Source organism: Schistocerca americana, chromosome 2 (genome assembly GCF_021461395.2).
Source record: "Schistocerca americana isolate TAMUIC-IGC-003095 chromosome 2, iqSchAmer2.1, whole genome shotgun sequence".
NCBI classification, from domain to species: Eukaryota; Metazoa; Arthropoda; class Insecta; order Orthoptera; family Acrididae; genus Schistocerca; species Schistocerca americana.
Window position 1 is genome coordinate 184,005,137 of NC_060120.1, and position 27,837 is coordinate 184,032,973.

At 44.3% G+C, this 27,837-nt stretch overlaps 1 protein-coding gene across 1 annotated transcript in view; it reads right to left on the minus strand.

Annotated features, from left to right (window-relative positions):
• Window positions 1-19,675: 19,675 nt before the first annotated feature.
• The window catches only part of LOC124593861 (juvenile hormone acid O-methyltransferase-like), a 99,033-nt gene continuing 90,871 nt past the window's right edge, over window positions 19,676-27,837 (minus strand). The window contains exon 5 of the mRNA XM_047132208.1: window positions 19,676-19,863. Coding sequence (XP_046988164.1) covers window positions 19,676-19,863 — 188 coding nt within the window. The remainder of the gene's footprint in view (window positions 19,864-27,837) is intronic.

The window sequence follows — 27,837 nt, forward strand, 5'->3', positions numbered from 1 at the left end:
AACAGCCTGGGATTTTGTACGAGCAGATGTAAATTTTTTTCCTAGAACGTGTTTCAATTAAATTAAAGCCACAGTCATTGGTTTTCTTGAACCGTGTGATACGTCCATGCCCCTTCCGCTGCAGCTACATCCAAATCCTTCGAAGTCGGCAAATCGTTTCTGTTAAAAAAAGCAAGGCTTGACGAGCTGGAAGCAGCAGCTGGATCGGAAAGCTTATGTTTTTTCCGATTTTAAATGTTTCACAGTATCGCTGGCACCACCATGAGAAACACTAAAATCAGTACGACACTTTTTGCACGTAACATCTGACTTACCACTCCTTTGTTTCATAAATGGATACTTATTTTCGAAAGTAATATTAAAGGCACACTTGCGTTTAGGCATTTTTTTAATGTTACAAATAGACAAACACGAGTTGTTTGATTCTGCACATGCGCCGGAACATTCCAATACAAACTAAAACTGAACAATGTTGTGGCGTCAAGTTCGCACTCGCGCTGTGTGATCGCTGGCTGAGTTGAGCGCCAGCATCTGTCTCGCTCTCGCATGTTACTCGCTCTCTCTTCTCTACGCCACCCACGCTGCAGCCGTCACCCGCGCGTTTCCAGTATAATGAACGTAGGCAGGTAGGGGATACGTCTAATCAATTATCGTTTGGTCTGTTTGCGAAAGCGGGACGTTTTCGCTCTGGCTGGTGACAAACGGACAGGCAGCCTGAAAGCGGGACTCTCCCACCTGAAGCGGGACGTGTGGTCACGTTAGGTATGAGTCGTGTGGACGCGTCCAGATCGTAAATGTCCGACACAGACGACACTCCATCTTCGTGGTCGTGTGTGGTTGAACTTTTTTCATGTGTCACTGTCTCGTAGGTGGATCACGAGTATCTCGGATCAGAGGAACGTACCACTACGGCAGGAGTCCATTACTCGTGCATCAACGAGTGATGCCAAAGCCCTCCGTGAGCTGTGGAGAACTTCTAGCAGTGGCTAGGGACACTGCAGGTAGAGTGTAATACACGTGTGGATATCTTATACACCGATTAACAGGCTATGTGCTGGGGATTACGCCTTTTCTGCTTTTAAGTCGATAGTACCACGTAAAGAAATAGTAAATATACTTGGCTTGAGATGGAAAGAATAATGAAATAAATGCGAAGGTTGACTGAAAAGTAATGCCTCCACCTTCGTAACTATTCAACAGTTGGCAGCATTGGTATGCTGCAGGTACTGGCTTGTTCCGTAGTCTCTTCTCTACAGCTCCAGTTGGCGGGAAGCCTTAGCATTCAACGGTTGTGTTATTAGAGTGTAAAGTATGGAACCCTGCGCAGACCGTCGGTCAATGCGATTTAAGCAACATGCAGTTATTGAATTCTTGACAGCAGAAGGTGTCACCCCAAAGGAGATTCATCAGAGAATGAAAGCAGTTTATGGTGATTGTGTTGATGTGAGCACCGTGCGTCTCGTAACGCGAGAGGAGTTCCTGGCAAATTTCAAGTCTGTGCGCTTTAACTTCAGAAGTCAGCATCCAGAGTACCCGTCGTGCACAGATTTTCCGATGGCGAAGCAAAGTAATAATGTGACCCACACGTTCTTGTGAAATGCCGATTCTGCTTGCAGTTTCTCTCTGAGTAATACGACGATCGTCCTGAATCAATCTGTCAACATTTTGCTTGTGAAACTCAATGGTTGCTGTCACAGGACGTCCAACACTGTTTGTCACGCAGGTCAGATGTTCCCGCCTCAACATCTTTAAACTTACTCGCCCAACGACGCACAGTACTCACATCAACACATTCACCATAAACTACTTTCATTCTCTGATGAATCTCCTTTGGGGTGACGCCTTCTGCTGTCAAGAATTCAGTGACTGCAAGTTGCTTAATTCGCATTGACCGACGGTCTGCGCAGGGTTCCATACTTTACACTGTAACAACAGAACTGTTCAATGTTAAGGCTTCCCACCAACTGGAGCTGTAGAGAGAGGCTACAGAACAGGCCAGTACCTGCCGCATACCAATGCTGCCAACTGTTGAAGAGTTACGAAGGTGGAGGCATTACTCTTCAGTCAGCCCTCGTAATAGTTATTATTTCCCTATTATTTCCTTCATCAGTTGAAGTTCTTATCACTGGTAGCGGTATGGAAGCAATCTATACATATCACAAAGTAAAGTCGAGTGCCGCGTTTTTCTGTCTGCGTGATTGTGAACGCTAAAATCAGGCGCTACCGTGAGATTCACTAAAGACAGACTGATTCACGAGGATGAATTGTATATATAATCTATTTCCGCTACCCCAGAAAGTCGTCCGTCCATAGACACTTACGGGAAACCCTTTCAGTGCGACGTCGCAAAAGGGAAATGATGTTTACAGCATTCGACGCCCACATACTGTCTACCATGCAACAAAAATGTTGACTGCTAAGGACAACAGGGGACGCAACATGAGGTATGCAGTGGTGAGTACAGTGTCAGGCTACGGAGCGTAGTTGAACTGCTTAGCCAACGAGTAATTCATATCATTGGTGGAGTGCTACTTTTGTTGATGCAAAGCAGAGCAACGGCAACGATAAACAAACCAAACATTCCATTATATCTACAACAACAGTTGCCGAAGTTAACGTTTCGTCAGAAAGGAACCCAAGGAATTTTGCAGAGTGAGAAAGAAGAGGCAGATGAAATATTAGCGTTTCTGCAAGATGCGTCAGGAATTTGCGGTGTCGTACACGCTCGACTGTGCGGACCACCACATGAGGAGTTCAATGATGATAATACGTGCTCAAAAAGTGAAAGTGATACTGACATGTCGTGCAATGTACGAGGGCTATTCGGAAAGTAAGGAACGATAGGTCGCGAAATGCAAACCACAGTGAAAATCAAAACTGTTTTATTTGCAACAGTTAGCTACAACTTCCGGCTTCTTATCTCCATAGTTGCCGATACGACTTAGACGTTTGTCGCAGCGTTATACCAACTTTCCAATACCCTCGTTATAGAAGTAAGCCACCAGTGCTTTCCGCCAATTCTCTACACTGGCCTACAACTCGTTGTCTGAGCCAAAATGTTGTCTTCATAGCCAGCGGTTCATGGGAGCAGAGATGAAACTCAGAGGGAGACAATTACGGGCTGTATTGTGGGTAATCAAACATTTCCAATTGAAATTGATGCAGGAGCATCTTCATTGCCCCTGCAGAATGAGGCTGAGAATTGTCTTGAAGAAGAAAGCGCACGACAGTTATGTAATGTTGGCTGCATAGCTTCAGGCGAAATTTCTCACCAGGTCCTCGTACTGGGCGAGAGACACTATTGTTCTAGGTATCTTTAAGTGCTCCCTGCGTGCTCAGCACTAAAAAGAACGACGTAACGCAATTGAAGGGCATCTAGAGACACTGCCTAACACACCTGTGCAAAATTTAATCGGATTTTCACTGTGGTTTCCATTTCGCGATCGATCGTTCCTTACTTTCCGAATAACCCTCGTAGTTCATCATCCTTTTTGAACAGGGAGCCGCATATACCGTCTCCAGCGAAAAGTGGTAAAGGATAGTCGCTGACCAAGGAGCGAGTACTAAACATAATTATGTACATGGAAGATTATCCGCAACATAGTAAAAAAAAAACAATTGTGAACAGATTTCCAATAAGTCCGCAGCAATGTGACTGTGTAGTAGATAAGAAAAACTACGGATATTCAAGGGAGGACAAGGCGCATTTGTTACAAAAACTAGTGTTGGCGCTTTTCAAGGGTGCTTGATACAAGTTGCAGGATGTGTGTGATAGTGGCCTACCACACTAAGCACATCAACTTGCGCGCGACATAGAGTGCAGTGAATTTAGGAGACGCTGTGGATGGTTGCATAGCTTCCAACAGTGCTACAGAATTGGAACACGTAAGATGACGAAGTTTCAAGCGTCAACTTGACGATACACATCAAACTGCGGAATCGGCTCGAAAATTTGTAGATGAGATAAACAAACTTACCTCATCGTACAGAAGGGAATTTGTTTTCAATTTCGACCATTCGGGATTTGAAGAAGGAATGCATATGAATGGAACCTGGAAATTGGTGGTACCGGGAGAATTGTATCAAGATCAACTAACCTCAATGCTTTAACGCATTTATAAAGTTATGACGACTGTTAATCTGGATGGTAAATTGATTGGAAAGCTATTTATTGTGCTTCGAGAAGTTCGAGGGGATGTGCCACCTACGATTCTTTCTGGTGTGCGTGATCTTGCAGGGGCAGTACGGAAGATTTACGTAACAGCAAGCAAGAGTGGGGAAATAGGCGGAAGAAACCTACAACTATGGTAAGAGTGTTGCTTTTGGCCAGTAACTGGTCAAAATAACTTGATTTTGCTTCTTTCCTGGTTTGCGAATAAAAATCATACTCCCTTAGAGCAAACTATCCCAACTGGAAAATGTGTGACATTGCAGTTCATACCACTTGCAACCACTGGACAAATTCAGCCTCAATGTTTGTTTTTTCCGTGCCTATAGAAAATATTATCGCACTATCTGCAGCTAGGCGTTGAAAGATAACCAGTGTTACGATAAGCTTCATGACAAACTGTCTCATATTCAGTTGCATTCCATCTGCCCTCATCACTCCGTTACACCAATATGATTCTGTATGCATTCTTTAGAGTGGATATCTAGCTGAATATCCAGCACGGTTTGTAACTCCCAAGGAGTTCGCCCCCTATCTTGTTGGTGCAAACCTTCGTGATAACTGTGGCCCGTCATTCTTCATTCGGTGTTCCTGGTGCAAGTTAATGTTTCATTTTGAATATTTCTTGAATGTTGACAATGTTCATTGTGTGAAGTGCAATACATACATCCCATAGAAGGTTCATCTCTTCACCTCCCGGGCACTCATTTTCTGTCGCCCTCCTGATGCATGTCGTGAGACGTCAGCACAAATATTTTTCCTGTCCTTATTGTTAACAACACTTTTAAATTACCCTTACTGAAGATTGAACTTGTGACCCTGCACTCAAGGAATTTCTGTTCACGTTGGTGTGTAGAATGTACGAGCCTGGTGATATACTCTGGTGATAACCCATCTGACTTTTGGAAAAACATCATCCACAAAATTCTGAAGACTGAAAGAGACGACAAGTGTGAGAATTATTGCACAATGAACTTAACAGCTCATGTATCCAAATTGCTGAAGGGAATAATATTTAGAAGAACGTTAAAGAAAATTGAGGACATGTTAGATGACGTTCAGTTTGGCTTTAGGCTCTGAGCACTATGGGACTTAACAGCTGTGGTCATCAGTCCCCTTGGCTTTAGGTAAGGTAAAGGTATCAAGAGGCAATTCTGATGTTGCGATTGATGGTGGAAGCAAGACTAAAGAAAAATCAAGACTTGTTCATAGGATTTGTCGACCTGGAAAAAAGGTATGACAATATCAGATGGTACAAGATGTTCGAAATTCTGAGAAAGATAGGGATAAGCTACAGACGGGTAATATATGTACAAGAGCCAAGAGGGAACAAAAAGAGGAAGCCCTATAACGAAGTGCTCGGATGACAAAGGGTGTAAGACAGGCATGTAATCGTTCACTCCTTCTGTTCAATCTACACATCTAAGGACGAATGACGGCAATAAAAAAAAGTGTCAAGAGTGAAATTAGAATTCAAGGTGAAAGGATATCAGCGATACGATTCGCTGATGGCATAGCTACCCTCAGTGAAAGTGAAGAAGAATTACATGATCTGCTGAATGGAATGAACAGTCTAATGAGTACTGAATGCGGATTGAGAGTAAATCGAAGAAGGACAAGAGTAAGCAGAAGAAGCAGAAATGAGATCAGCGAGAAACTTTACATCATAATTGGTGATCACGAAGTGAACGAATTTCAGGAATTCTGCTACGTAGGCAGCGAAATAGCCCATGACGGACGGAACAAGGAGGACACCAAACACAGACTAGCACTGGCAAAATGGGCATACCTGGCCAAGACAAGTCAACTACACTGATGCTCATAAATTAAAGATAATGCTGATACATCGTGAAACAACGCTCTGGTGGGCGGTTTGCGGGTTTAAATCACCTCGGGGTATGACCATGCTGTGCATTTGACCTGCGGTCGTCGCACGGTGGCGCTGACAGAAGTCCACATACGCAGAGGTGTGTTTGTGCATGTCAGAGTACGGTGCAGCGAGTAAGTATGTAGACGTTTTCAGACGTGCTAATGGTGACTGTGTGTTGAAAATGGCTAAGAGAACACATATTGATGACGTTATGAGGGGTAGAATACTAGGGCGACTGGAGGCTGGTCAAACACAGCAGGTCGTAGCACGAGTCTTCCGTGTGCCACAAAGTGTGATCTCAAGATTATGGCAACGATTCCAGCAGACAGGAAACGTGTCCAGGCGCTACAATACGGGACGTCCACAGTGTCACCACAAGAAGACCGATATCTCACCATCAGTGCCCGCAGACGGCCACGCAGTACTGCAGGTAGCCTTGCTCGGGACCTTACTGCAGCCACTGGAACAGTTGTCTCCAGACACACAGTCTACAGACGAGTGAACAAACATTGTTTATTCGCCCGGAGACCTGCAATGTGCATTCCACTGGCCCTGGTCACAGGAGAGCCCGTAAAGCCTGGTGTCAAGTACATGGTCATGGTTATGTTCACGGACGAGTCTAGGCATAGTCTGAACAGTGAATCTCTCCGGGTTTTCATCTGGCCTGAATCAGGAACTAGATACCATCACCTTAATGTCCTTGAAAGGGACCTGTATGGAGGTGGTGGTTTGATGGTGTGGGTGGGATTCTGATTGGTGCACGTACACCCCTGCATTTCTTTGACAGAGGAAATGTAACAGGTCAGGTGTATCGTGACATCATTTTGCACCAGTATGTCCGCCTTTTCAGGGGTGCAGTGGGTGCCACCTTCCTCCTGATGGATGATAACGCACGGCCCCACCGAGCTGTCATTGCGAAGGAGTACCTTGAAACAGAAGATATCAGGGAAATGGAGTGGCATGCCTGTTCTCCAGACCTAAACCCCATCGAGCACGTCTGGGATGCTTTCGGTCGACGTATCGCTGCACGTCTTCGAACCCCGACGACACCTCAGGAGCTCCGACAGGCACTGGTGCAAGAATGGGAGGCTATACCCCAGCAGCTGCTCGACCACCTGATCCAGAGAATGCCAACCCGTTGTGCGGCCTGTGTACGTGTGCATGGTGATCATATCCCATATCGATGTCGGGGTACATGCGCAGGAAACAGTGGCGTTTTGTAGCACATGTGATTCGGGACGGTTTTCTCAACTTATCACCAATACCGTGGACTTACAGATCAGTGTCCTGTGTGTTCCCTATGTGCCTATGCTATTAGCGCCAGTTTTGTGTAGTGCCACGTTTGTGGCACCACATTCTGCAATTATCCTTAATTTATGAGCATGAGTGTAGTAGCAAATATAGGCCTTAATTTGAGTAAGAAATTTCTGAGAATGTACGTCTGGAATACAGCGTTGTATGGTAGTGAAGCATGGACTGTGGGAAAACCGGAACAGAAGAGGGTCGCAGCATTTGAGACGTGGTGCTACAGAAGAATATTGAAAGTTAGATGGGACTAATGAGGTAAGGAATGAGGAGGCTTTCCGCGTAATCGTCGAGGAGAGGAATATGTGGAAAACGACAACAAGAAGATCAGACATGAAGGTAGGACATCTGTTAAGACATCAGGAAATGACTTCTATGGTACTAGAGGGAGTTGTAGAGGGTAAAAACTGTAGAGGAAGACAGAGACTGGAATACATCCAGCATATAATTGAGGATATAGGTTGCAACTGCTACTCTGAAATGAAAAGATTACAAAAGAAGTGGAATTCGTGGAGGCCCCCTTCAATTAATCAGAAGACTGATGACTCAAAAAGAAAAGTATTCACAAAAATGTCAACTTGTTAGCAGAGAATGTAAATGTAGGTGACAAAATTTCAGTGTTCTTCTGTAAATACATCCGGAGGGAAAAGTCCGCTGAAAAATTTCCGTTCCGACACTAACAATGTTGAGTGTTTATGGAAAAAGTACAAGGCAATCATAAAACGCGTTTTAGACAGGTACGCGCCGAGTAAAACTTTGAGGGACGGGAAAAACCCACCGTGGTTCAACAACAAAGTTAGGAAGCTACTGAGAAAGCAAAGAGAGCTTCACTGCAAAATTTAAACGCAGCCAAAACCTTTCAGACAAACAGAAGCTAAACGATGTCAAAGTTAGCGTAAGGAGGGCTATGCGTGAAGCGTTCAGTGAATTCGAAAGTAAAATTCTATGTACCTACTTGACAGAAAATCCTAGGAAGTTCTGGTCTTACGTTAAATCAGTAAGTGGATCGAAACAGCATATCCAGACACTCTGGGATGATAATGGCATTGAAACAGAGGATGACACGCGTAAAGCTGAAATACGAAACACCTTTTTCCAAAGCTGTTTCACAGAGGAAGACCGCACTGCAGTTCCTTCTCTAAAGCCTCGCACGAACGAGAAAAATGGCTGATATCGAAATAAGTGTCCAAGTAATAGAAAAGCAACTGAAATCACTCAACAGAGGGAAGTCCACTGGATCTGACGGGATACCAATTCGATTCTACACAGAGTACGCGAAAGAACTTGCCCCTCTTCTAACAGCCGTGTACCGCAAGTCTCTAGGAGAACAGAAGGTTCCAAATGATTGGAAAAGAGCACAGGTAGTTCCAGTTTTCAAGAAGGGTCGTCGAGCAGATGCGCGAAACTATAGGCCTATATCGCTGACATCGCTTCTGTTGTAGAATTTTAGAACATGTTTTTTGCTCGCGTATCATGTCATTTCTGGAAACCCAGAATCTATTCTGTAGGAATCAACATGGATTCCGGAAACAGCGATCGTGTGAGACCCAACTAGCTTTATTTGTTCACGAGACCCAGAAAATATTAGATACAGGCTCCCAGGTAGATGCCATTTTCCTTGACTTCCGGAAGGTGTTCGATACAGTTCCGCACTGTCGCCTGATAAACAAAGTAAGAGCCTACAGAATATCAGACCAGCTGTGTGGCTGGATTGAAGAGTTTTTAGCAAACAGAGCACATCATGTTGTTCTCAATGGAGAGACGTCTACAGATGTTAAAGTAACCTCTGGCGTGCCACAGGGGAGTGTTATGATACCATTGCTTTTCACAGTATATATACGAGTAAACGACCTAGTAGATAGTGTCAGAAGTTCCATGCGGCCATTCGCGGATGATGCTGTAGTATACAGAGAAGTTGTAGCATTAGAAAATTGCAACGAAATGCAGGAAGATCTGCAGTGGGTAGACACTTGGTGCAGGGAGTGGCAACTGACCCTTAACGTAGACAAATGTAATGCATTGCGAATACATAGAAAGAAAGATCCTTTATTGTATGATTATATGATAGCGGAACAAACACTGGTAGCAGTTACTTCTGTAAAATATCTGGGAGTATGCGTACGGAACGATTTGAAGTGGAATGATCATATAAAATTAATTGTTGGTAAGGCGGGTGCCAGGTTGAGATTAATTGGGAGAGTCCTTAGAAAATGTAGTCCATCAACAAAGGAGGTGGCTTACAAAACACTCGTTCGACCTATACTTGAGTATTGCTCATCAGTGTGGGATCCGTATCAGGACGAGTTGACAGAGGAGATAGAGAAGATCCAAAGAAGAGCGGCGCGTTTCGTCACAGGGTTATTTGGTAAGCGTGATAGCGTTGCGGAGATGTTTAGCAATCTCAAGTGGCATACTCTGCAAGAGAGGCGCTCTGCATCGCTGTGTAGCTTGCTGTCCAGGTTTCGAGAGGGTGCGTTTCTGGATGAGGTATCGAATATATTGCTTCCCCCTAGTTATACCTCCCAAGGAGATTACGAATGAAACGGTCAATTTGACATGGCGGAGACAGAATGTACTTCCTCTCCTTAAAGATCTGACGCTTGTTCCTGCCGAGTGGTTGTCAAGTGTGCGAAGCAGAGCGCCACCTGGGTGCGGGCACGGCAAGCTTGCGCTGATGAGGGAAGGCTGGCAGTCGCGGAGAGCTGGGATGCCGTAACTTCAGCCGCTGGCCATCCGTTTACTGGGAGACGCCTGCGCGACGCCTACCGGGAGTCTCAGCTGGAGAAGTGCGGGAGGATGGCCTTCTGGGTGCGTAGAAAGCGGCGCTCTGCTGAAAGGTCACCACGCCACTCCTGCTGCATTCCAGCCTCTACTGGCTGCTCCGTAGCACCATCTCCACTCTTCCACTTGTGATTCACCACACGCCTGTATACTGCCCGACCTCTGAGAACCAGAGAAAACTTGCCTCTGCACTGTGTGGCGGCTAATAAGCGTACAGGACTTTAGAGTATCACCCGTACAACAAAATTACGCGTTCCCTCCCTTCTAGGCTTTAGCTGAAAACCTCGTTTTCATGTACTGAAACACGCGCAAAGTAAAAGGTGTTAGAGTTTTTGATGGTTCAAATGGCTCTGAGCACTATGGGACTTAACTTCTGAGGTCATCAGTCCCCTAGAACTTAGAACTACTTAAACCTAACTAAGCTGAAGACATCACACAGATCCATGCCCAAGGCAGGATTCGAACCTGCGACCATAGCGGTCACGCGGTTCCAGACTGTAGCGCCTAGAACTGCTCGGTCACCCCGGCCGGCAGAGTTTTTGATGGTTCACCCTGTGTAATTAGAGATAAATTTCTAAGGATATTGATGTCGATAGTGGTGTCGGCGGAGTCGACACGTAAACTATGTACGTCGCTGTTTTCCAGCATTTACTGTGGAGTGCATAACTTGAGAGCACGGGGACACTGTTATTACAATCTAATACGCGACGCTCACTGCTGTGAAAGTTGCTATCGTCTGGCGAGTAACACGACACTAGCGCCCAACAGCGTCGAGCAAGCCAGCCGTAAGATAAATGTTTGTTTTTAATCATATTTCCGCCTAATTAAAGAAATAGTTACTCTATTATTGCTTTCCAAGCAAGTAGATTATCAAGAGGCATGAATGACCGTGAAATAAAAAGTAAAAAGAGCCGATATCGCTGACTCAGTGACCTACGTTAAACTTTAAACATACACTACTGGCCATTAAAATTCCTACACCACGAAGATTACATGCTACAGACGCGAAATTTAACCGACAGGAAGAAGATACTGTGATACGCTAATGATTAGCTTTTCAGAGCATTCACATAAGGTTGGCGCCGGTGGCGACACCTACAACGTGCTGACATGAGGAAAGTTGCCAACCGATTTCTCATACACAAACAGCAGTTGACTGGCATTGCCTGGTGAAACGTTGTTATGATGCCTCGTGTAAGGAGGAGGAATGCGTACCATCACGTTTCCGACTTTGATAAAGGTCGGATTGTAGCCTATCGCGATGGCGGTTTATCGTATCGCGACATTGCTGCTCGCGTTGGTCGAGATCCAATGACTGTTAGCAGAATATGGAATCGGTGGGTTCAGGAGGGTAATACGGAACGCCATGCTGGATACCAACAGCCGCGTATCACTAGCAGTCGAGATGACAGGCATCTTATCCGCATGCGTGTTACGGATCGTGCAGCCACGTCTCGATCCCTGAGTCAACAGATGGGGCCGTTTCCGAGACAACAACCATCTGCACGAACAGCTCGACGACGTTTGCAGCAGCATGGACTATCAGCTCGGAGACCGTGGCTGCGGTTACCCTTGACGCTGCATCACAGACAGGAGCGCCTGCGATGGTGTACTCAACGACGAACCTGGGTGCACGAATGACAAAACGTCATTTTTTCGGATGAATCTAGGTTCTGTTTACAGCATCATGATGGTCGCATCCGTGTTTGGCGTCTAGGCAGTGAATGCACATTGGAAGCGTGTATTCGTCATCGCCATATTGGCGTATCACCTGGCGTGATGGTATGGAGTGCCATTGGTTACACGTCTCGGTCACCTCTTATTCGCATTGACGGCACTTTGAACAGTGGACGTTCCATTTCAGATGTTTTACGACCCGTGGCTCTACCATTCATTCGATCCCTGCGAAACCCTACATTTCAGCAGGATAACGCACGACCGCATGTTGCAGGTCCTGTACGGCCTTTCTGGATACAGAAAATGTTCGTCTGCTGCCCTGGCCAACACATTCTCCAGATCTCTCACCAACTGAAATTGTGTGTTCAATGGTGGCCGAGCAACTGGCTCGTCACAATACGCCAGTAACTACTCTTGATGAACTATGGTATCGTGTTGAAGCTGCATGGGCAGCTGTACCTGTACAGGCTATCCAAGCTCTGTTTGACTCAATGCCCAGGCGTATCAAGGCCGTTATTACGGCCAGAGGTGGTTGTTCTGGGTACTGATTTCTCAGGATGTATAATCCCAAATTGCGTGAAAATGTAATCACGTGTCAGCTATAGTATATTTGTCCAATGAATAGCCGTTTATCAGCTGCATTTCTTCTTGGTGTAGCAATTTTAATGGCCAGTAGTGTATGTACGTCGCTAGTTTTCCAGCATTTCTTGGGCAATGTGTAAGCTGAGAGCACGGGGACACTGTTATTACAGTCTAAAACGCATGTAAACAATAGCGACGGTCACTGCTGTGAGAGTTGTTAACGACTTACGGGTAACACGACACTAGCGCTCAACAGCGGCGAGTAAGCCAGCCGTAAGATTAATGTTTGTTTTTAATCACATTTCCACCTAATTACAGAAATAGTTATTCTATCTTTGCGTTCCAAGCGTCAGTAGATTGTCAAGAGGCATGAATGATCGTGAAATAAAAAGCAAAAAGGGCCGAATATCGCTGACTCAGTGACGTACGCTAAACTTTAAACATACACTACTGGCCACTAAAATTCCTACACCACGAAATGACGTGCTACAGACGCGAAATTTGACCGACAGGAAGAAGATGCTGTGATATGCAAATGATTAGCTTTTCAGAGCATTCACTCAAGGTTGGCGCCGGTGGCGACACCTACAACGTGCTGACATGAGGAAAGTTTCCAACCGATTTCTCATACACAAACAGCAGTTGACCGGCGTTGCCTGGTGAAACGTCGTTGTGATGCCTCGTGTAAGGAGGAGAAATGCGTACCATCACGTTTCCGACTTTGATAAAGGTCGGATTGTAGCCTATCGCGGTTGCGGTTTATCGTATCGCGACATTGCTGCTTGCATTGGTCGAGATCCAATGACTGTTAGCAGAATATGGAATCGGTAGGTTCAGGAGGGTAATACGGAACGCCGTGCTGGATCCCAACGGCCTCGTATCACTAGCAGTCGGGATGACAGGCATCTTTTCCGCATGGCTGTAACGTCTCGTTCCCTGAGTCAACAGATGGGGCCGTTTCCAAGACAACAACCATCTGCACGAACAGTTCGACGACGTTTGCAGCAGCATGGACTATCAGCTCGGAGACGGTGGCTGCGGTTACCCTTGACGCTGCATCACAGACAGGAGCGCCTGTGATGGTGTACTCAACGACGAACCTGGCTGCACGAATGGCAAAACCTCATTTTTTCGGATGAATCTAGGTTCTGTTTACAGCATCATGATGGTCGCATCCGTGTTTGGCGTCTAGGCGGTGAAGGCACATTAGAAGGGTGTATTCGTCATCGCCATTCTGGCGTATCACCCGGCGTGATGGTATGGGGTGCCATTGGTTACACGTCTCGGTCACCTCTTATTCGCATTGACGGTACTTTGAACAGTGGACGTTCCATTTCAGATGTGTTACTACCCGTGGCTCTACCATTCATTCGATCCCTGCGAAACCCTACATTTCAGCAGGATAACGCACGACCGCATGTTGCAGGTCCTGTACGGGCCTTTCTGGATACAGAAAATGTTCGACCGCTGCCCTGGCCAACACATTCTCCAGATCTCTCACCAACTGAAAATGTCTGTTCAATGGTGGCCGAGCAACTGGCTCGTCACAATACGCCAGTCACTACTCTTGATGAACTATGGTATCTTGTTGAAGCTGCATGGGCAGCTGTACCTGTACACGCCATCCAAGCTCTGTTTGACTCAATGCCCAGGCGTATCAAGTCGGTTATTACGGCCAGAGGTGGTTGTTCTGGGTACTGATTTCTCATGATGTATACTCCCAAATTGCGTGAAAATGTAATCACATGTCAGCTCTAGTATAATATATTTGTCCAATGAATACCTGTTTATCATCTGCATTTCTTCTTGGTGTAGCAATTTTAATGGCCAGTAGTGTATGTACGTCGCTGGTTTTCCAACATTTCCTGTGCAATGCGTAAGCTGAGAGCACGGGGACGCTTATTACAGTCTAATACTCATGTAAACAATAGCGTCGCTCACTGCTGTGAAAGTTGTTAACGTCTTACGGGTAACACGACACTAGCGCCCAACAGCGGCGAGTAAGCCAGCGATAAGATTAGTGTTTGTTTCTTATTATTCTATTTTTGCATTCGTGAAATAAACGTAAAAATTGCCGAATATCGCGGACTCAGTGATGTACGCTGAACTTTAAACATAATTTCAAACATTGACGAAACTTTTCTCGCTGGCAACCCCCACAAAGCGATGAAAGCAAAAACGTTTATCGTTTACTACACTTTCTCTCTTCATGCAGTAAAATTGCCGCACGTAGCACGAAGTTTTACTTGTAACAGTGTTCGCGATACATTTTTCAGGCAGTATTCACATATATCATTGAATGTAGCAGCAAAAATATATCATTGTACGACACATACTTCATGAGTGCGTCAAAAAGTCCGCATCATGCGTGTCGTTTTAATTTATTACTTATTTGTATTTCACAGAGAGTAACCACATATGCCACTGAATGTTCAGTACCTTGAAAATTATGTCGTAGTTCGACTCATAGTTCAGGCTTTTTCTCCTTTTTTTTGAGTTATCCATCTTCTGACTGGTTTCATGCGGCCCGCCACGAATTCCTTCATCTCTCAGTGGCAGTCAATTATTAGCTGGATGTATTCCAATCTCCATATTCCTCTACAGTTTTTACCCTCTACACCACTCTCTAGTACAATGGGAGTTATTCCCCGATGTCTTAACAGATGCCCTATCATCCTGTTCTTCTTCTTGTCATTGTTTTATATACATTCCTTTCCTCGCCGATTCTCGGTAGAAGTTCCTCGTTCTTTATGTTATCAGTCGCCTAATCCTCTTCTGCAGCACCAAATCTCCATGGCTTCGATTCTCTTCTTTTCCGGTTTTCCCATTGTCCGTGTTTCACTGTCATAAAATGTTGTGCTCCAAAAGCACGTCCTCAAATTAACAGCTATGTTTCACACTAACAGACTTCTTTTGGCCAGGAATGCCTTGTTTGCCAGAACTAGTTTGCCTTATATTTCGGCCTTGCTCCGTCCGTCATGGGTTGGTTGGTTGGTTGGTTTGGGGAAGGAGACCAGACAGCGTGGTCATCGGTCTCATCGGATTAGGGAAGGATTGGGAAGGAAATCGGCCGTGCCCTTTTAGAGGAACCATCCCGGCATTTGCCTGGAGTGGTTTAGGGAAATCACGGAAAACCTAAATCAGGATGGCCGGACGTGGGATTGAACCGTCGTCCTCCCGAATGCGAGTCCAGTGTCTAACCGTCATGGGTATTTTGCTATCTAGGTAGTAGAATTCCTTAAAATCATTAATTCGTAATTTCCATTTCTGAAGTTAAGTTTTTTGCTGTTTCCATTCTGCCACTTCTAATTGTTTTCATCTTTCTTCGATTTACTCTAAGTCCCTATTCTGTACTCATTAGACTGTTCATTTCATACAACACATTCTTTAATTATTCCTCACTGTCACAGAAGATAGCAATGTCATCAATGAATCTTATAATTGATATCCTTTCATCTTGAATTTTAATCGCACTTTTGTACCTTCCCCTCACTTCTTCTTAGATGTATAGATTGAAAACTAGGGGCGAAAGAGTAGATCCTGTCTTCCATCCTTTTTCATCCGAGCATTACGTTGTTGGTCTTCCACTCTTATCGTTCCTTCTAGGTTCTTGTACATACTGTATACTGCCCGTCTTTCTCTATAGCTTACCCCTATTTTTCTCAGAACTTCGAACATCTTACACCGTTTTACATTGTCGAACGCTTTTTCCAGGTAAACAAATCCAGTGAATATGTCTCGATTTTTCTTCATTTTTACTTTAATTAAAAACCGCAACGTCAGACCTACTTCTCTGGTGCCTTTACTTTTACTAAAGCCAAACTGATCTCATCCATCAGATTCTCAATTTTCTTTTCCATTGTTCTGTATATTTTTCTTATCAGCAAATTCGATGTATGAGCTGTTAAGCTGATTGTGCGATAATTCTCGCACTTGTCAACTCTTGCTATCTGCGGAACTGTGCTGGATTATGTTTTGCCGACGAACAGTAGTATAAACACAGTACTTCATGCATGAGAATCATATATTTCTTCTGCTGTCTAATGTTTCTCGACACGTCAATTTTGTATGGAGCCTAATCACTCGCAATTTTTTTAGACTTCACTCGAGTTTCTAATACACGAATACTTACGGAATTGTACTTTTTCTTCGAAAGACGCCTGTGCTGAAAATTCTTGCCGCTTATGTCTCGGAGGTTGAACAACTGCAGAACTGAATGAGATTTTCACTCTGCAGCGGAGTGTGCGGTGGTATGAAATTTCCTGGCAGATTAAAACTGTGTGCCGGACCGAGACTCGAACTCGGAACCTTTGCCTCGTCTCCTACCTTCCCAACTTTACAGAAGCTCTCCTGCGAACCTAGCAGAACTAGCACTCCTGAAAGAAAGGATATTGCGGAGACATGGCTTAGCCACAGCTTGGGTTGCTCAGATGGTAGAGCACTTGCCCGCGAAAGGCAAAGGTCCCGAGTTCGAGTTTCGGTCCGCAACTGCAGAACTGTTTTCTCCTCTGTTGTGAAACAGCTTTGTTGCTTTTGACGTTGGGTTTCTCGTCAGTTATAGTAACATTTGTGGTGACTTATTTGGTACGTTAAATAACGGAGGTACTGCACTCGATAAAACTTACCTACCTTAGGTATTTGGTTAGACACTGGACTCGCATTCGGAAGGACGACGGTTCAATCCCGCGTCCGGCCATCCTGATTTAGGTTTTCCGTGATTTCCCTAAATCAGTCCAGGCAAATGCCGGGATGGTTCCTCTGAAAGGGCACGGCCGACTTCCTTCCACATCGTTCCCTAATCCGATGAGACCGATGACCACGCTGTCTGGTCTCCTTCCCCAAACCAACTAACCAACCTTAGGTATTCAGTAATTTGGCTGGAAGTGTAGCGAACAATTCTCATAGAGTTTCTTCCATGCCGTCAGTCACAGCGAAGTTCTACTGAGGTATTTTGAGAAGTAGGTGTAGAGGAGCCACCTGCTTGGAAAGCGTAGGTGCAGAAAATTTCAGAAAAAATTGTCCGAAACTTTCATTCCTTTGCTTCGAATTGAGACGCTATGCAGTCTAATCACAGCACGGCTTCAACACTTTCTGCTGACCTGATGTTGCTCGCAGGGTAATGACTGCTCATCGGGGCATTCCTAGGGTATAATGGGGGTGCGAGACAATCTCATGGCGCGCCGGATACGCAGAGCCAGGGGACGGGGTGCGATTGCTTCGCTCTCTTGCTCGCAACCTCCGACCTGCTAACGCAGTCGTCGTCCACATTCTCATGCAATCCCTGAGACTTCGGTCTACTGGCCGCTTTCCCAAACAACCGTACCCAATTTTTCATGAATAAGCCCTCCGTGGCTCTTCTCTGAATTTTCGAGTTGATTAGTTCACTGAACTCTACTCCTCCGGTCCGCAGCTCGTGGTCTCGCGGTTGCGTTCTCGCTTCCCGAGCACGGGGTCCCGGGTTCGATTCCCGGCGGGGTCAGGGATTTTCACCTGCCTCGTGATGACTGGGTGTTTGTGTTGTCCTCATCATTTCATCATCATTCAAGAAAGTGGCAAGATTGGACTGAGCAGAGGTTGGGAATTTGTACGGGCGCTGATACCCGCGCAGTTGAGCGCCCCACAAACCAAACGTCATCATCATGTACTGCTCTGGATGCCCACACGTAACTCACTCATGCCGTCCAATAACAGGAAAATGTATTGTTAACTTCGGCTAATGATTCATCAGAAGTTTACTTTCATGAACTATTTAGTTTAAATGATCCATATTTACTTAGGTAAAAGTTTAAAATTGTAAGATATCACACACGTTTTTATCAAGCATTGTGGTCAAGTTGTTTACTCAATAAGATACCCATTTTGTAGTTGAAAAATGTGTTGCTAAGAATGTATAATTCGCTACTTGATGCCCTTAAAAGCACATGTGTCAATCGAAATTTTGGTTCATATGTGAGTACAAACGAGTGAAACCGTCGATATTATGTAGTTTGTTTTAACGTGTTGACAAGTGCAACCCACAGTGCATGTAATTAACTCGCCTGATCAGTGTGTAGTATATGGGGACCACACAGTCGTGAGTGAGACGTGCAACCTTTTATAACGATGATTATTATGATTCCATAAAAGCTGATAGGCCGCAAAAAGTAAGTCACTAGATGTTAATTGGACTCCTTTATTTTCATAACGTGCTTCCAGCGTAGCCCACTGTCAGATGACCCACTAAATTAATAGCACGTTTTTACATTTCAAATGTGAGCACATACAGAAATGTATTAATACAGGCACAATGATTTGGAACCAAAAATTCACTTTGTTTTCAGGAATGCTTACCACAATGCAGTATGACTGGAGTGCTGTAACAAAGAATTGTTTCGACTTACAAGACATGAAGGTGCTATATTCGCATGCAGAAAGCTAGCAAGAGAATGAACGTAGCGGCCCTTAGCGGTAGTGGCGGTGCAAACCGCCAATACAGGACGGTAAACCACTACCTTGTAACAAGAGTTATTTTACACTAACAACAGATATTTATATAAATTTAATGTAGGGTGTATTTCATGCCAACATATAAGCAAAGTAAAACATATTTAAGACAAATGGTAAAGAATAAAAAAGTAAAATAGAAAGATTAAATGTATTCATAAAATTTTAATTACAAAGTAACTTGTTTCATTTGACACTACGTGTTCGTCACAAGTAAAACGGACGATAATACAGTTGTACTAGTGAGAAATGTAAAAGAGAAACTAAGCTAGCAATTCGTCAAATATTCTGAAAAACCATTGTCTATTACTTGTTACTTGTTGATTCATTATGCTATCTAGGTTAGTACGACGATGAGTATACATTTGAAGGCCTTCTAAAATGTCATTGAGGGACAATGGCCAGCAATTACGTTACATTTTCTGTACTTTAAACATTCTACATTTGGAACCCAAAGACAGGGACTTGGAGATGTTATATCACAAGAGGTAGTGACTAGACGTTAATCGAACGCTTTTATTTTCATATCGTCTTCTTTAGAATCATAATAAAAAAAAAACACAGTATTCTGTTTAGTATCTAACTGACGTGCTTCAGAATGTTGCACTACGTTATTTCAAGAAACTGTCTTGCCAGATATGTACAAGGAAATACCAGCTTAATAACACCAAGTCTTTATTCACTTCTGTCCGTAAAACAGTGCGTCTGGAACATGTGTCTACATGACCAAGACGCAAGATGGTACATTCTGATATAGCAAAATAATGAAATTTAAAAGTCATTGCTCTTATTAATTAAAATACTATTGACTACAGTTTTTTGGCCAGCGCCTTCATTGAAGTGAAGAAGTAGATTATTTTGCTCTCTCCAGAGTTGCTATCTACTTCTTTTATTATCCCGTTCAATTTATACATCCTCTGCAGTATATCATCAATGAAATCGTCTCTCTCTCCCAGCGGTAATCGATTCAGGAATGGGTTCACCGAGACGAGGAATTCTGCAACAAACAGAAATGACGATAATTTTTTTTTCATCCATAACAGCGAAAGGCGTAAACAGCAAAGGCGTTAAAGCATGTCAAGGGCACAAACGATGTTGGAACAGGTCAGTATTGAGAAGATTCTGCGTCCCAGGCAGAACTTCCGTGTTGCACACCCCTCTCCTTCTCCCCTTCAGAAGCTACTACTTTTTGCTACACAGATTCACCAGATATTATAATCTTGTAAATACTTTTCCTAAAACTATAGCATTATTGAAAAATGTTACTTAAATGAACTATGTTAATGACAAATATTGCACACAGCACATTAAATGTGTCACTGTAGTAGATAGAGAGTGTGTCAGAAAAGTGAATACACACTTTGATGTGTCATAGAAAATTTATTTTCCTATCTAGAATGTTAAATTTCTGAGAAATAGTAATGTTACGTTTCCTCGACAGATGATAGCAATGTAGTCGACCTAACTGCGCAACTCAGTTAGTGCCAAGAGAGTAACGTCAACATGGTGGACGTACGTTTAAACTTTCAAGAGCAGAAGCAGGGCATCAAGTGTACTGGGATTTTGAGAACGTTGCTACTGTTCAGAGACAGCGGAAAAGGGAGTATGGGACTCTTCCATTATCGAGATTAACAATTACACGTCTACAAGACACCTTTGAGGTTCATAGGACAGTGCGTGATCTGCATAAAGTCCGATGAGTGGGACGTGGTATGGCTACAAGTGATGAAGCCTCAGTTGCGGTGCTGTTTCAGCGCTCACAAGCAAATCTTCAAGGCAAAGGTCACCTGAGAGCGGTGTAAGTACGAGCAGTATGCTAAGCGCTTTTAAGAAAGGAAAGTTGCGTGTGTACACTCCAAGGCTGGCAACAATTAAATGGCGACCCAGGTCGTCGAGTACAATTTTATGAAGTACCTACCATTTCGACTGATTCCATTTTCCTTCCCATGCATGCAGTGTAAGGTAATGAGAGGGTTTATTATCAGCAAGATATGTGAGCTTATCTGGATTAAAATGTATCTGACCAGTGGGCGCAACGCACAGCACCAACCAAATTTTCTGCTCACTCTCCAGATCTGATGCTGCTCGATTTGTTCTGATGCGGCGCAGTAAAAGAAGTGTTGTACCATCGTAAACCACGTAACTTGGACACACTTTGGGATGAGATCCAAGAGGTGTGCACAGCAGTCTCACTGGACACTCTGGTGGTAAGCACTGAATCACTCCTGACTACATCTACATTTACACTCCGCAAGCCACCCAACGGTGTGTGGCGGAGGGCACTTTACGTGCCACTGTCATCACCTCCCTTTCCTGTTCCAGTCGCGTATGGTTCGCGGGAAGAACGACTGTCTGAAAACCTCCGTGCGCGCTCTAATCTCCCTAATTTTACATTCGTGATCTCCTCGGGAGGTATAAGTAGGGGGAAGCAATATATTCGATACCTCGTCCAGAAGCGCACCCTCTCGAAACCTGGCGAGCAAGCTACATCGCGATGCAGAGCGCCTCTCTTGCAGAGTCTGCCACTTGAGTTTGCTAAACATCTCCGTAACGCTATCACGGTTACCAAATAACCCTGTGACGAAACGCGCCGCTCTTCTTTGGATCTTCTCTATCTCCTCCGTCAACCCGATCTGGTACGGATCCCACACTGATGAGCAATACTCAAGTATAGGTCGAACGAGTGTTTTGTAAGCCACCTCCTTTGTTGATGGACTACATTTTCTAAGGACTCTCCAAATGAATCTCAACCTGGTACCCGCCTTACCAACAATTAATTTTATATGATCATTCCACTTCAAATCGTTCCGCACGCATACTCCCAGATATTTTACAGAAGTAACTGCTACCAGTGTTTGTTCCGCTATCATATAATCATACAATAAAGGATCCTTCTTTCCTTCTTTCTCGTACTCAGATATGTATTGACGGTGAAGGCCACCGTTTTGAACATTTTCTCTAGTCACCGTTGGGAACATAAAATTTGACCAGAAATTATTTAATTTTTCAAATTCGATAACAGCTTTACTTTTCCCAGAAATTTAAACTTGTAGGTTGGAAATAAATTTTCGATGATTGTTGAAAGAGTGGATACATTTTTTGACGCATCATGCATATTATAAATTGCCCAAAATTTCTAAAAATTTGAAGTAGAACAAAATCTGTATCTTATTATGTATTCATATGAAGATGGTGTGTGTTCTTTGTAATTAATTGTATTGTGGCTGTATGTAGTCCAAGTATCGCAATAGTAAAGCAATTGTATTGCTTTGTTTATTTGCTCTATTGCCAATAAACAATGTAGCTTTTGTAGCTGAACGATGTTTTTGGGGTGTAGGGGTAAAATGTAGGCCATGGCCGTCATTCGTCGAGATGAATGTGAGATATTCCAAAACAGCCCTGGATTTGGCCGTTAGAACCGACTCGCAACAACTTAGCACCGAAAGAATACAGTTCTCGTCCTCTCGCTTTAATACGTTGTTGTGTGGTCATGCCAAATAGATCGCAAAGTTTGTAACAAAATGCCTGTATGTTTCACAGTGCTGGAAAGCTGGGCAACCAAACAAACCCAAGTTACGTTATGCTTACTGAAGCTACGTATTTCCCGTTGTATTCCACATTGCTGAACCTGGGCTTTAGTAAAATGACAGACAATCATATCAATCCTGTCATGAATGAGGAGTCTGCCATTCAGATACCAGGAGGGTGCAAGTGCTGCCTCTTGCGACCCCTCCCCCCCTTCCCCCCCCCCCCTCCCGCCCTTCTGCAGACGCCTATGCCTGTTGCACAGTATTGCCAGTTGCATGTGGCTGCCGCAACGCTTTTCAAAACCCCCTGTTTTCACGTGTGTCTACTGGCCTTTTGCGTCCGCATAGAGCAGATTGCACAGTGGAGAAAAACGAATGAAGGCCTTATAGAAGCGCTAGCCGAGAGCAGAGCCAGAAGTACAAGTGATAAAAGTGTCACCTACACTCAGTTATATACTCTGAAGTCACTTGTCAGCTACAGACAGAAGTGAAGATCTTTGTAGTTTTTTCAGGTATGTAACTTTCGTAGGTTGTGCATGTGCAAGGTGTTTCAACAGGAAATTTTCGTAGTGCGTATGTATACGGCCCATCAATCCGAGTACTGCAAATTAACATAGAAGGTATAAGTAAGACTAAATGTGGTATCCTCTCAAGACTAGCACGGGATAACAATATACATGTCATACTGGTCCAAGAAACACATGTAAATCACGAGGCAGATCTCATGAAAAGAGGTCTCATAAGTGGATACACCGTTGCTGGAGCTATTCACCATGAAAACTATGGATCTGCTACATACGTGCGTAGTGACATTGATAACAGGGCTCCAATAAAAATAAGTTCTTCGGATAACATATTTTTAATAGAAACACTAGTAAGTAACCTCACAATAGTCAATGTACGAGGGCAGTTCAATAAGTAATGCAACACATTTTTTTTCTGAAACAGGGGTTGTTTTATTCAGCATTGAAATACACCAGGTTATTCCCCAATCTTTTAGCTACACAACACTATTTTTCAACGTAATCTCCATTCAATGCTACGGCCTTACGCCACCTTGAAATGCGGGCCTGTATGCCTGCACGGTACCATTCCACTGGTCGATGTCGGAGCCAACGTCGTACTGCATCAATAACTTCTTCATCATCCGCGTAGTGCCTCCCACGGATTGCGTCCTTCATTGGGCCAAACATATGGAAATCCGACGGTGCGAGATCGGGGCTGTAGGCTGCATGAGAAAGAACAGTCCACTGAAGTTTTGTGAGCTCCTCTCGGGTGCGAAGACTTGTGTGAGGTCTTGCGTTGTCATAAAGAAGGAGAAGTTCGTCCAGATTTTTGTGCCTACGAACACGCTGAAGTCGTTTCTTCAATTTCTGAAGAGTAGCACAATACACTTCAGAGTTGATCGTTTGACCATGGGGAAGGACATCGAACAGAATAACCCCTTCAGCGTCCCAGAAGACTGTAACCATGACTTTACCGGCTGAGGGTATGGCTTTAAACTTTTTCTTGGTAGGGGAGTGGGTGTGGCGCCACTCCATTGATTGCCGTTTTGTTTCAGGTTCGAAGTGATGAACCCATGTTTCATCGCCTGTAACAATCTTTGACAAGAAATTGTCACCCTCAGCCAAATGACGAGCAAGCAATTCCGCACAGATGGTTCTCCTTTGCTCTTTATGGTGTTCGGTTAGACAACGAGGGACCCCGCGGGAACAAACCTTTGAATATCCCAACTGGTGAACAATTGTGACAGCACTACCAACAGAGATGTCAAGTTGAGCACTGAGTTGTTTGATGGTGATCCGTCGATCATCTCGAACGAGTGTGTTCGCACGCTCCGCCATTGCAGGAGTCACTGCTGTGCACGGCCGGCCCGCACGCGGGAGATCAGATAGTCTTGCTTGACCTTGCGGCGATGATGACACACGCTTTGCCCAACGACTCACCGTGCTTTTGTCCACTGCCAGATCACCGTAGACATTCTGCAAGCGCCTATGAATATCTGAGATGCCCTGGTTTTCCGCCAAATGAAACTCGATCACTGCCCGTTGTTTGCAACGCACATCCGTTGCAGACGCCATTTTAACAGCTCCGTACAGCGCTGCCACTTGTCGGAAGTCAATGAAACTATACGAGACGAAGCGGGAATGTTTGAAAATATTCCACAAGAAATTTCCGGTTTTTTCAACCAAAATTGGCCAAGAAAAAAATGTGTTGCATTACTTATTGAACTGCCCTCGTATATAAGCCTCCTAACATCCAATGGCCAAAAGAAGCGCTCCCTCAAACAAAATACCCTCTTAATGGGCGATTTCAATAGCCACCACAGTTTATGGGGCTATAGTGAAAACGATGATAATGGTCAAGCCCTACATGAGTGGGCAGATATTGAAGACCTGCAACTAATATATGACGCTAAAGAGAGACACACCTTCTGGCCAGCTAGATGGCAACGCCGTTTCAACCTGTGCTTTGTTAGTAGAGACCACAAGGGTAAAGGTTACCCATCAAGCAGGAAAGTATTAACTAACTTCCCACACAGCCAGCATAGACCTGTCATTGTCCACACTGGAATACAAATCCCTCTTATAAAATCAGCTCCAAAACCAAGATGGAATTTTGAAAAGGCTGATTGGGAGTCATACGCAAAACGTGCCGATGCCACTGTACGGTGGATAAAGCCAATCATTAACAACTATGTACGATTTAGTAAAGCTCTTATTGCATCAGCTAAGAAAACTATACCACGCGGTTTCAGGAAAGAATATACACCTTCCTGGAATGAAACAGCTGAACGCCTCTATAACGAGTTCAAAGAATCGGGAGACAGGGAAGTGGCAGAGGAACTTATCGAGTCACTTGACAGCGCCCGAAGAGAAAAGTGGAAAAAAACCGTGGAAGGTATAGACTTTAGAAAGTCCAGTCGAAAAGCGTGGGCCCTACTCAGGAAACTAGGATCTGGTGCATACAATCCCTGTGAAAGAGCAAAAACCACTCCCAATGCAATTGCAGGCCGTATAGCCAATATGTCCAGGGCACCTCTTGACAAAGAAACCGCCAGAAACATTAAGAAACTAATTAAAACACGGTGGAGACAAGCTACCGAAAGATCAAATCCTGCAGCACCTTTCACAGTGGGAGAACTGAAAACGGCTATCTCGAACATCAAAACTAGGAAGGCAGCTGGGCCAGATGAGTTATACCCAGAATTCATTAAGTATAGTGGGAAAAATGTTATCAACTGGCTCGTGAACTTCTATAATAACATCCTTGAAGAAGGCCGAGTGCCTAAGATATTCAAAAGACAAGCCTGAACATTTTAGACAAATCTCTCTCCTGAGCACCTGCTTCAGACTCTTGGAGAGACTCTCGTATAATCGTATTGGGACGACTTTGAATGATAGAATCCCCATCGAGCAGGCTGGTTTTCGACCACAACGTAACTGTTGCGACCAAGTACTGGCTTTGACAACACATATCGAGAACGGTTATGAACGGAAACTTAAAACAGCTGTTGCATTTGTAGATTTAACCGCTGCATACGATACTGTGTGGAGGCATGGTCTTCTTAGCAAGATACTTGAGATTATCCCGTGCCAGACCTTGTACAAATTACTAAGTGATATGCTCAGCAATAGAACGCTTGAAGTTCATCTAGAAGGAAAGAAGAGTCGAACCACTGTTTCAAACAACGGCTTACCACAAGGTTCTGTATTGGCACCATTACTTTTCAATGTGTACATAAGCGACATACCAACAACAAATGTGCGGAAGTTCTGTTATGCAGATGTCATGGCCCTGGCTGTGCAACATGAAAGTTTTGAACAGTGTGAAAACTCCCTTAACCAAGACCTCGGAGTAATGGGTAAATATTTCAGATCTTGGAGATTAATTCCTAACCCAATAAAGTCAGAAGTTACAGTGTTTCATTTAAACAACCAACAGGCATCCCGATCCCTTGACGTTACCCTTGCTGGTAGAAAGTTAAAGCATAACCCAAACCCAAAATATCTTGGTATTAAATTGGATAGATCGCCTACATTCAAACCACACCTAATAGATACTGCTGCTAAGATACGTACAAGAAATAATATTATTCAAAAGCTCGCCAATACTAGCTGGGGAGCTGATGTACATACTCTGAAGATTTCTTCTGTAGCGCTGGTATACTCTGTTGCGGAATATTGCAGCCCTGTTTGGCTTAACAGCAGCCACACGTCTAAAGTGGATACTCAACTAAACAATACCATGAGAACCATAACTGGGACCATTAAATCCACCCCACTACCTTGGCTTCCTGTTCTCTGCAGTATAGCTCCACCATATGTTAGGCGGCAAACCGCCTTAGTTAATGAATGGCGTAAAATCTCCTCCAATACCAACCTTCCAATCCATCAGGACATTGCCCCAAATCTTTCCCGACTAAGATCTAGAAGACCACCATGGAGAACAGCTCAAAACCTTATGGCTACGTCTTACGATGCTATGGATTCATGGAATGGTCTCAGACCGGACTATCTAAGAACTGCAATGAAATATCACCTGGTGGAAACCTACCTGGTACAGACCTGCCAAGAAGGGCTTGGGTTATACTCAATAGACTCAGAACTGGTCATGGCAGAAGTGGCGAGATGCTCTGTAGATGGGGCATACGAGAGTCACCACAGTGCGATTGTGGACATCCAGAGCAAACGATCCAGCACATCACTCAGGAATGCCCTAAACATGCGTTTAAAGGATCCATTCGAGAACTTTATGCAGCCTCCCCTGCAGCCGTCGAGTGGATGGAAAACTTAGACATAGAACTTTAAAGAGACTCTGTAGATTCCATAGATGTGATTGCTGAATGCCCTTATAGCAACAATTTCTATATGATAATTTTATCTTATCTATGACAAGATACCTTATTGTAACAACCTGTGTACGCCTACTTTATCCTTAATTGAATGTCCATAAGACGAGACATTATTTATGTGTTATAATGTATGTTGATTTTATCTTTATCTGTCTGTATGTATTTAAACATGAAACCATTTGTACTTGAAAACCACATACGCTGAATAAAATGGTAAAAAAAGAAGAAAAATTACATAACACGGTAGTAAAGCAGCAGGACTAATGTTTATAAAGTATTGTTGAAAATACGGATGATGATCGTTAGTGGTTTAGGGCGCTAAACGGCGAGGTCACCAGCGTCCTTAAAAACGCATTCGAAAGTCAGTTGTTGGGGCTCTCATCAAGCTGCAGTGTTTCACGTCGTGGACGGATACGCCTGTTGCGTAGGCTACCTGCCGTGTCACTGTGTAGTGCTCGTAGCAAACCCGCAACTGCATGCGTTAATGCATTCCGTTCATTACGGTGCTGTTCAGAAGCAGATCCACGATAGGGTTCTGGGGGGGGGGGGGGGGGGGCACAGGTAGTTACCGTGTCACCTCCTCCCCCCG